The sequence below is a fragment of the Nymphaea colorata genome, chromosome 7, assembly GCF_008831285.2.
Source record: "Nymphaea colorata isolate Beijing-Zhang1983 chromosome 7, ASM883128v2, whole genome shotgun sequence".
Classification (NCBI taxonomy): Eukaryota; Viridiplantae; Streptophyta; class Magnoliopsida; order Nymphaeales; family Nymphaeaceae; genus Nymphaea; species Nymphaea colorata.
The window spans coordinates 21,073,810-21,085,594 of record NC_045144.1 but is presented as its reverse complement, the minus strand read 5'-3'; the positions used below and the strand labels follow the sequence as shown (position 1 = coordinate 21,085,594).

General features: G+C 36.1%; 1 protein-coding gene across 1 annotated transcript; it reads right to left on the bottom strand.

Annotated features, from left to right (window-relative positions):
• Positions 1 to 653, bottom strand: LOC116258059 (E3 ubiquitin-protein ligase RING1-like). The gene has a single exon (XM_031635136.1). It carries the CDS (start codon positions 649 to 651, stop codon positions 25 to 27), a length of 627 nt encoding a protein of 208 aa, XP_031490996.1. The 5' UTR covers positions 652 to 653; the 3' UTR covers positions 1 to 24.
• Between the last annotated feature and the right edge of the window lie 11,132 nt (positions 654 to 11,785).

Here is an 11,785-nt window from a genome sequence, read left to right as displayed (position 1 = left end):
AACCTAAATACATTGGTGAGTGCATCAATCGGTCGGCAACCGGAACCTACAGAGCGGACAGGAGTGGGCTCGTTCGAGCCAACCAACGATGCATTTCTCATGGAACTCGTGGTCGCAGGGCATGGCGGCCAAGCTCCCTTCCTTGCCGAACTCGTCCTGGCAGATGATACAGACCTTCTTTGCTAAAGAATCATCGCCATTTTCATCCATGGCCGCTCTCTTTCTCTTCAACGACTGCACCGACGACTTCGATGCTGGAACCGTCCTAGTGGGCTCGGACGATCCCAGACCCTCACCGGCATCCTGGCCGGGCGAAACCTGGGAGAGCTGCACAGTGAAGGAAAGCTGGATGGGCTCACCGTCTGGAATATGCCGGCCACGGATGCGAACCGCTTCTTGGATGCTGCCGCACAGATCCGACGCATGGCTCTGAATGTGTGCAGCAGTTGCAGTCGACCTGCCGGCGCACAGTCGCCATCCGATGTGATCCCAAATGGAATCTACCGTGTCAAAGCAGCAATAGTATATGGGGATACGATGAGTCTCTGCCCGTGAGAGCACAAACATCCTTATTCCGTCTTGCTCTTCCCGTCTCTGCTCGTCATACAGCTCTACCACCAGCCTCAGCGTCACTTTCCTCTTTTCTGTCATACTTCTTCTTCTTCCTTTCCTTATGAGAAAAATGAACGCACATATATGTATATATAGCAAGCGGCACAGAGTGGAAGTCTAGAGGCATATTGTTCGGGTTTATCTCCATTTAAAGATGAATTAAAAACTTTATTGTAACTACCCATATATGTAATTAGAAAGTTTGAACTGACTAGCTTGAATTGTTCGGACAACCATGCTCATTTAAAAAAAAAAAAAAAGATGAACCATAGATACACGTATCTTAAATCCAAAGCCATTCAGCAGAAATCTTAAATCCAAAACCGTCTATGCACTGATCATCTGCCCACCCATCTTCTGCTGACCCGCAACTGGTTGAGCTGAATGGCTTTGGATTTAAGATACGTGTATCTATTGCTTAAGCTAATCTTTGGTTCATCTTTTTTTTTTTTTTTTTTTTTTTTTAAATGAGCATGGTTGTCCGAACAATTCAAGCTAGTCAGTTCAAATTTTCTAATTACATATAGGCAGGCATGGGCAGTTACAATAAAGTTTTTAACTCATCTTTAAATGGAAATAAACTCGAACAATATGCCTCTAGACTTCCGCTCTGTGCCGCTTGCTATATACACATATATGTGCGTTCATTAACAATGTATATCTTGCACAGTCGCCGTTCACACCCAATCACTATACAACAATTTAATTGAAACAAAAAAAATCCGAGGGGAAGACAGCTAGATTAAAGAAGAATATGAAGATTGGTACTAATTTGCAAACCCACACAAATTCAAATACCATTTTGCAACAAAGCCATAAGGCAATGGCTTTTGGGCGGAAAACCCATTTTCTTTTCGTTGTAAAATTTCTTCACCGTTCGCACTCAGCAACATACACTACCCACAGCGGCAGAGGGTGGCAATTCTGGCTGCCAGGGAGCTGTTTAAGCATGTGCATGCTAAACATGCTAATAAAGAAAACCAATGTTTTTCAAGAAAATGACTTGAATTACTTAAATTAAGCATGTGCATGCTAATAAGCAAGTAATTGATATTTTCTAACTAGATACTTTAAAGATTTTTCTTGTTTATTTAGAAGGTATATTGACAGGCACACATCAAGAATGAATTCTTGGTGATATATGTTGGTTGAAAGAGTCGTAAATAACGTCTCAGAGTTTTAAATGACAAGGTTTTTATCGAGTATAATACGACGAACTTGAAAAAGGAGAAAAAAATAGAAAAATATGATAAATTTTTAAGAATTTTAATACAAACATAAAAAAATAAGTAGATTTGCAACAAATAAAAAAAATGAAAAAAAAATCTATTTGGCATTAAAAAACTGAAAAAAGTAAAAAAAAGCGTTAAAAACGTGTTTTTTTGTTTTTTAACATTTTTTAAAATGCTTTTTAAAAGAGTTATAAGCGGTCATTTAATTTATTGCATTCCTTTTTAGTGTTTTTCGAAGAAAAAAAACCCGTTTTTTTGTAACTATAGTTGAAACAACATATCATTCTCCCAAGCTTTAAGGCTAAGACTAATAGTTGACGTTGGTGAAAATTAAGTTTCATCACTGGAAAAGTGGTTGCGACTTTGAGATGCAAATGGTCATGAACTTTTCAAACTTCCTTTCCCAAAACCAGGGATTAATTCCTCTGCTACCAGTCTCAACCTACCTAAACGTCATGGCGTCCCTTCGAGGGAGCACCTAAAATAGAAAACAAGGCATGTTTCCAGTGTCCAGATTATAAAATTAAGCATCAAGCGACTCTGTACATGCTTTTCTAAGGATACTCTTGTTCCAAGAGTGGGAGAGGAGATTAAACGGAGGCGGATTCCAACAGGCACCGCAACCTCCACAAGGCCCTTCTTGAACTTTTAGAGGTCGTTTAATTACTGTCCAATAGGACAAGACAGACATGACGTCCTGTCCATTACACCACAGGGTGCGCTTGATTCCCCATGGATCCCACATCTGAGGTAATCTCAAATATGTGATAGCTGAACTACACAGTTGTATCAACTGTAGATTTCAGCTTCTACCAATAACATAGATTTCAAATCCACACATTAATGTAAAAAGTGTGGATTTGAAATCAGATGGGTGGGTTGTGTTAGGAACAACAATAATAAACTCTCCTCTCGCACTCTCAAGAGGGGGTTAGAAGCAACAAGGAAGAAGACAACGATTTACGTGGTTCGGAGCAAAATCTCCTACGTCCACGGTCACACAAATCTCTTGTATTCTCTTTTCTATGAACACACACAGAACAAACACACTCAACGGCGGTCATCCTCAAAACATAAGGATTAGGGCAAACCCGCATTTGTACAAAATGACCCATATGCCCTTACAGGAAGAAAAAATTCCCCTCAATACAGCAATACCAACGCAAATGAGTGTCCAGTATGGATCAACTTCCATACATCAACAGGTTGGATTTGAAAAACGCAGATTTCACATCTGCAGTGACATTGCTGATCTGATTAATCAACTGCAACGTTAGTTATTTTTCTTTCTGATGTAACTAGCGATTTCATAAGCTCAAAATTTCGTCAATATAGCGAGTTAAAGAGTGTATTTGGAAACACTACCACCTCAATACAGCAATACCAACGCAATAGGCCAAAAGGGAAGCATTAGGAGATTGGTTTGGAATGGCTTCGAGCTAAAAGATCTGAATAGAAACGGCACATGGATAGAGGAGTGCACGTCAATTACGTGTGCGAGGAAGGAAGACGAAGTCTGGAACCCTCACTTCTTCGCCTGTAATGCACATATGACAAGTTTCAGGTTCAAAGCAACAGTTGAAGTGTTCTTGTGACTTGTGTCATGACATTGACCACATAAAATTTAAAATCGCCTTGTGGACGAGTAGATCTTGGGACGGACTTTAGGTCGGAGCTAAGTAGATGCATATTTTGTTCGACCTTGCAATCAAAGGGAAGCATATCGTAAACATTTACAACCCTTGGTTTCCAAATACACTCTTTAACAACAGTTTTGCAGTTTATGAACAAGGTTGGTAACTCAGCTCTCTCCCTCTCTCTCTAGCTGGTTGGACGATAACCTATAATGAGAGACGGGCATCTCTTGTCCCTTCACAATCACCTATCAACACTAGCAATGTTTCCAGTTCTCCATCTCTCTCGAGTTCATCTCAAACAGATTGAGAAGCTGGAACCAATGCACGGCCTCTTGAGTTCAAGCGATTGTTGTTGTTGCGACCCTTGTTATTTTGATTTCCAGTATGCTTGGTGGGGAATGCAACATTAGCATTCAACTTGCTTTCACTTGCACTAAGGTCCTTCAAGGTCTAATGATTTTGAAGTAATGAGACAACATCGGCAGAGTTGGTGGCATAAAAACAGAGGTTGACAAGGCTTCATAACCTACTCCTAAACCACTCATCAACCAAGAAACTATATCTTCTTCATAGATGAGCTTGCTTACAGCAGCAAGTTCATCACAAATAAACTTGAATCCAGTTATGTACTCAGTAATGGACTTATCTTGTTTTTGATAAGTCTGTAACTTCCTGTTCAATAGAAAATGTCTCTCTTTTGACTCACGTACAAATGTTGTTGTTAAAGTTTTCCACACTTTTGCTGAAGTCTTGTGTCCAATGACTAGACCCAACACCTCTTCAGACAGAGATCTTGTAACCTAGCCTCGAAGCAATCGATCTGATTTCTTCCAAGCATTGAGATAAGGATTAAGACTGTTGAAAGGTTCAACAATTTTAGTAATTTTAATGGTAGAACTTGACATAGGAAAAGTGCCATCAATAAACCCAAGAACATCCTAGCTTTGTATGAGGTCAAGGATCTGAGTTTGTCAGAGCAGAAAATTCTTATGCGTCGAGACAAAATTAGCAACATTCACATTTGAAGGGAAGGAGAACTTAGCTGATGATATTGCTTGAAGTAGTAGGAAAGAAATCAGCAAGAGAAGGTCCTGAAAGAGCTTTAACCCAGTTGTGATACAATAAAAACTGCTCATGTGGTTCAGATATTTTCCTACATCTACAGTACTCAGTCGTCAAAATGATGATGAGTCTTCTTTCATTGTCTTAGATTTTATACAAGAGGTTGGTCGATTACAATAAGTTTTTGAGTTTTCCTCAGCCTTAATTAGGAGATTTTGTTTCCATAATAATTTCTGCATGCATTCATTGCCAGAACCAGAACCACGTACCTGATTTGTAGCTGCTTGTGGTGTCAGATCCTTCTTTCCATAATTCATACATGGGAATTGTGATCATGCTTGTCTTCTTTTTCAAGTTTATCATGCAATATTTTCTTTCCAACCTGAGTTGTGGGCATGTGTTATTTCTTTCCAAAGTTGATACATGGTGAGCTCCAAGGGCACAACTCCCCATATATGAATTATGGAAAGAAGGATCTGACAAACACACAACTATAGATCTACAAGGTTGAGACAATGAATACATGCCAAACGCAGAAATGATTATTATGGAAACAAAATCTTTTAAATAAGACTGACATTAAGCTTAGGCATCGGGCCCAAACCCGAAAATTCTAGCCTGGACCCTCAACCCGATCTGAAGAAGTGTGTGTATAATGTCTTTCTATTGGAAAAAAAAAAATTAAAGGAGTCAGATCTTCCGTTTGAGGAAGGGAGAAGCCCACCTTATAACGTGTGACTGCATGATGCACAGGGTAGTTGAGGGTTGCTCGGCTGTCCAATTATTATTAGATCCAATTATATATTCTTATTTGATCAAGCACAGAACATGGAGAGCGATAACATGAATTTATATTAATTGGACAAAGTGTATCTACTTCGCTTTTGTATTATTAGTTATTTACTCAAATCATGGGATATTTTCAAAATGTTGAAGTATTCAAATAATTTAAAGGACAAAGACTATTTTTCACCTTCGTGCATTAATGGGAGGGTAGTAATCCCTTTCGGCATTATTGCTTCGTCACCCATATGATGCGATGCAGAAGAGTAGTATATTATTTAACCAGGGTAGACATTTCAATATTTTGGTGCGTTTCCTTTGAGCCCGCACCCGCACCGACCCGTTGCGGGTGCGGGTGCACTCCAGGTGCGCACCTGATGATGAACTCGCACCCAAAGCGCACCCGGGGGGGTTGGATCTAGTTCCGAGTCGAAACCAAATCCAAACCAAGTTCATGTGCGTGTATGGTTTGGATCTGAATTTGATTTCGGAATGAAACCAGATTAAAAATCCACAAAATCAAATCCCTGTTGGCCGTTACATCTAAGTTAATACATCTATAGGTATATTATATGTTCTCTTTTCTCTTTAAAAAAAAACGATACAGGACTAAAGAATGGTAACTTTCATAAAACGATCTGTTTGCCTTTTTTTCAAACATTTCTTTTTTGATTTTTTCCCACTATCATAAAATGTATAATTTTAATTGTGTTATTTAATTTTTACAAAAAATTAATAATAATAATAATAATAATAATAATAATATTAATAAAATATCTTCACCGCAGCACCCGCACCGGCACCGGCACCGGCACCCGCACCCCGCATTCAGGTGACATAGTTCTTTAGATTAGAGATTCACCAATTAACCAACTAAGAGATGGCGTCATATTTTACACTTTTATGGACCAAGTATGCCATTGAGTCGCGAGAGATTCACGATCGGCCAACCAAGATGTGGCATCGACGGGGTTCATGGAAAAAAAATGTGGTCAAGTGAGGAGGTGTTTCGTCATCGACTTTTATGAAGGTCAGGCCAAATGTATTTAAGAAAGCCAGTGTAATTAAGAACTTATTTAGGGATTGACTGCCCTTTCCATTGCGCTTTCATTAAAAAAGAAAACAAGTTGCTTTTGTTCAATTGAGCATGTGTGGCGTTCTTCTTGGAAGGGTTGGTTTGAATGGAATCGGAACCTAACAAATTAATTGAAGATCGAGGGAACCCTTTCTTGCCTATTGACTATTTAACTATATGTGGAATTCAACAATTAATAACATTTAGGGGGTGTTTGGTTGTCACTTCAAAACCAACCAGGTTTTTGGACAAACTCAGTTTTGACAAAACCTGATTTTGTAAAAAAAAGTAAAAAAATTGGTTCCCTTTAGGTTATTCAAAAACATGTGTCACTAAAAAAAAAAAAACTACAACTCATTAAAGAACTTGGTTTTCATAAAGTCTTCTAAGGCATACAGAAAAATAATGAAATCTCTCACCTCTTGTTTCTGTATTGTCAATTAAGCAATATTGACGTTTTACTTGTATAGCACAGCACGACAATCTTTTCTCCTAATTCACACTCTATTGACAAACACTGGGCAAGAGACTCAGAGTCCATTGACTGCTTTTTATGGACATGAGACTCCAGGTGATGTGAGATTATTAGAAGTCTTAGCTCCATGATTTAAAGTCAGACTCTTGTCCCATTCGACTTCAAATATAACGTACTTTCCCTAAAAATGAGGATCCCAAGTCTCCATTTTCACATAGTGATAAAATCCAGTGTTTGTTTATATTATGGCAACATTTGGTAGCCCCGGGGCTAATTTAAGATTCAAGGATTTGAGATCCCTGAATCTTAAAAGCTGAAGTTTTGCAAAATTATGCTTGCTTCATCGTCAAAACGTCTTTTCTCTCTCTCTCTCTAATCTCAACTGAGTAAGTTTTGCCTCCAAAATAGTGTTTTTAAAGTATTTGGGTGATATCAAAACTAGGCTTCAGAAAAACCTTGTTTGACAATCTAGCTTTCCAAAAAGTGAGTGCAAAACCAGACTTTTCCCAAGTTATTTACAAAAAATTGGGTTTTGGGTGTGTCAATAAAATACACAAGGAAAACTGATCTTTAGAAAATCAAGTTTTTACAAAATTGAGTTAAAATAAGAGTGTTATCCAAGTGCTCCTGGCAAGGATATCGTAAGCCAATTGACCACCTATATATAGTTGTCTGCAGGGGAGTGATGGTTCTGTTTTTATGTTAGTGAGGCCCAATGTGATTAAGAAGAATTAATGTGTCAAAAAAATTGGGTTTGTGGCATGTCAATCAAACACAAAAAACATGCTTTCTAAAATTATTAACGGAATAAAATTTTCTCATTTTTTAAAAAACAGATTTTATCAAAACCAAATTTGCAATCAGGATTAGAATTCAAAATCACAAATTTAACAGGCCTGGCGCATCTGCCATTAGACCACAGCCTGCTTCAAATCAGTTCTCCACCTCATTGGTCCACCAATTACTCTCACTATCCCATGGCTCTGAGAGAAAATTTTTGAAGTATCACCTCCAGAAGCTCCGGTGCTTTCCATCTGAACCCCTCTGAGCATGGTACACTTCTGCAAACATACAGTCTTCATGCCTTATTTCGAACAGGAGCTACAAATTTTGCCTGTTTCTCCTCACCAGACAGGTTGTAGCCATGCCACTTAAATGACGGCCACAGGTCAGGCCTAATAGATAAACCCATCCATGACTTCAGCTCTTTCTGCCATTTACCAAACCAAATGAGTAAATCCTTCAATTCATTCCATAAACCAAACTGATCGAAGAAAGTCTTCTATCTTTCAAAGTTGAGTATGAAGAACAAGATCTTTAATCCAAAAGGACTTCAAATTCCTTAACATAGTGCAGCTTGCTGAATTGTCGCGTGCACCTGATTGTCCTCCTAACTAAACGTGAATCTTTTTGGATTGGCCAAGAATTTTACAATCATTTTACCCCAATCCTCAGCCCAAAATGTTGCAGATTCATCCACCTCCCAGTGCAGCAGGTGTGTCAGATCTTCCTAGCCCCTCCAAGCCCATGAACTACTATCAGGTACTTCACCAATCCACAAAGGAACACACTATCTCCAAGCCACCCAAGCAAAATAAAGACAACCATGTTATCTTTTTCAAATGTTCAAACAAATCAAGTATTGGCAATGAAAAACGATGTTTTTGATAAACCAACTTTTGAAAACGCAGACATAGATGTGGATTAAATTATGCAGGATAATTTGGGAGGCCTTTGTTTACCTCGGATATGAGAGCCGAGATGATTTAAGATCACTAGAGATCTCAAATCCAAGGATCTGAGGTCAGATTGCCTTTCATCTTATTTCAAATATGACGTTTTGGAAATATAATGGTATCTTAAATCTTTTATTTTTTTTAACATAATGGGGGAATCCAATGCTTGTTTACTTTTGTAGGTCCCATATAGAAGGAATTTCAGATCAGCTTCATATCTCAAATATGAGTTGATCAAACACTCCTTAAGAAAAACAAAAAAAGGCATCATGTGTAAAGTTGTTAACCCAGTAAAATTGGGCATCTCTATTTCATACGTGGTTTTGGCAATGTATTGGTATCTTAAACCTTTTTTTTTTTTTTTTTTACATAATAGTGAAATCCAGTGTTTGTTTACTTTTTAGGCCCCACATAAAAGTAATTTCAGATCAGCATCAGATTTCAAATATGAAGCTATTAAACACTTTCTTAGAGAAACAAAACCAGACATCTTGTGTGAAGGTTGTTAACCCAATGTATTGAGAATCTCCATTTCAGCACATGAAGTAGACTTAGCACATGAAGCACATGAATAACGATTTTAATGTCACCCAAACATTTAACCAAACCATTTAATTCATCACAATGAACAGTTAAAGAAAAAATAAAAAGAACAAGGTGATTAGTATTTTTCTCATATAATATTACTCCATATCTTTTTTCATTGTTTTTGTCTCAATCAATCTACTTTAGATAAACAACCTTAATTAAATCATTAGATGACTTATAACTAAGTTATCATTTCCTTATTCTTATATATATATATATATATATATATATATATATATATATATATATATATATATATATATATATATATATATATATATATATATATATATATATATATATATTGAAAGCCACCCAACGCTCTAATGAGAGCTGTTCAATCCAACATGATGATAGTTAAAGGAAAAATAATAAGAAAAAAGTGATTGACACTTCTGTCATTTAATATTAATTTATACATTTTTTTCTTTGTTTTTCTCTTAACTATGAATGACTTCAATTAGATGGCTGTGTTATTTTAGGTGACTTATAATCTATAATCAACTATATGTTTAACATAATTTAAATCTCAACATTTCAGTGCGAGTTTTTTTTTACTTTGTAAATGTGTCAAAGTATAAAACCTATTAATCAAGTATTTCCGGGTGAAGCAGATGAGTAACAATAAAACCTCAACCCCATCGAGGTTTGAATTAAAAAAAAAATTGATCACGATATATATATATATAGGAGGTGGACAAGATTTTTATGACATTATCATAAATGTAGAATCAAGTTCTTGTTAATCAATCCCGCTTCGTACTGTTAATGCTTTTGATTTATTTGTACTCTTTCATTTACTTCCTTCTCATGGATTTCTTATATTAGGTTTTGTAATTTAAATGTGATCCAATGATGGTTGAACTGTGTGATTAAAATAGGTAAGCAAATTTTCCAAGTGCACTGGATTTGCATTTTTACAGCATATGTAAACTTGTTAAATGAATGTAAGATCATATTTTTAGGCAAAATAAAAAAAAATCGAGTCTTGATATTCGATAAATGAACTATGTTAAATGCAAGTGTACCTTACAATGCAACCTCTACCAACTAAAAGTTTCACACATTCATTAGTACACAAACATTTTCACTTAGTTAGAAAATTTAAACTGACTAGCTTTAATGTTTGAATAGTTTGGACAACCATGCTTAACTTTTGGTATATTATATTTTCCCACAATTAAGGAAATAAATTAGGTATCAGCAAATCGAGTTTGAATCAGGTACATTCTTAACCATATCTGTTTTTTTAGATATTCGCATATTTGGATTTGAATACAAATATAAAAAAGACATATCCGAATTCGAATCTGAAGTCCGATTCACAATCTAAATCCAATCCAAATCCGATTTTTACATGCAAACCTGAATATGAAGCCGAATTTTGAACCGAATTTGGCCGATTTTCAAAATGTAAGAGCATTAGATGCAGGATGTTTGTTTAAAAATAAATCTGATCCGAGTCCGTATCCGAATCTGATCATATACTTATGTATATCCGAATCCATATTTGAATGGATGTCATTTCTTAAATCCAAATCCAAATCGGATCCGATTTCTTAATCAGATAATTTTTTTTCCATATCTGATTTTCTCAGGAAGGTTCAGTCGAATATCTGATCCAAATTGAATATTGTGACATCCTTAGAAATAATTGATAGAGAGCTACTCCAGTAATGACATGGAAGGAAACCATTAAATAGTACATAGTAAAAATGATGAAATTATTATTGTCATAAATCTTTTATTTGTCATATTTATCCCAGTTTTCATTGGGGAGAGAGAGAGAACAGTGGCATGCAAAAATTTTATTATTTGACAAAAAAAATATCATATACATTAAAAGTAAACAATTTAAAATGCAATAAAAATTTTAAAACATATTTAAAATGAAGTATGAAAATGGTTGGAAGAGGGATGTTGTCACCCTGCAACTACTTGCAACCCTAAGAGGATAGGATTAATGTTTCATTTACAAGGGAAGAAAAAGGAAAAACCACAACATAATGCACATGGAGGCAAAGGAGATTTGTCATCGCATGCATTTGGAAGGAGGCATTTCAGTATGTCACTGTCCATGGAAAAAGTAGTGTCAAAATTTTTCCCTTGAACTTTTTTACAGCCAAATTGCAAGTTTCAGTCATTTATTATTGAATTAGTAATTAATAATAAAACAATGACAATAATAACAATAACAATAACAACAAAATATTTTATGGTAATAATTTTTCGTGGATATTTCTTGTGGATGATATATAGAAGCTGAAGATATCTATATACCATCCACAAAAAATATATATGAAAAATTCATTACTATATTGGCTACCCGAGCGGAGCCATAAATTTCTAGCTAAGGTGCACTAGTAATAAATTTAAAACTTTTAAGTGATACTGGAACTATTCCGATTTAGCCCCCTCCATTCCTTGAATAAAAGAGCAGATTTGTTGTTTCTACAATGTTGTAAAAAATTAATAATAACCAGAAATTATGGTGAGTGCGCAAACAAATTGGTCGGGAAACAAGGTTCAAATCTCTCGATCATGATCTTTTAGTTGTATAAAGGATAGGCGGAAGGGAAAGGCTT

Coding starts and splice junctions, on each gene's coding strand:
- LOC116258059 (XM_031635136.1), bottom strand. CDS start 651: ATGACAGAAAAGAGGAAAGTGACGCTGAGGCTGGTGGTAGAGCTGTAT.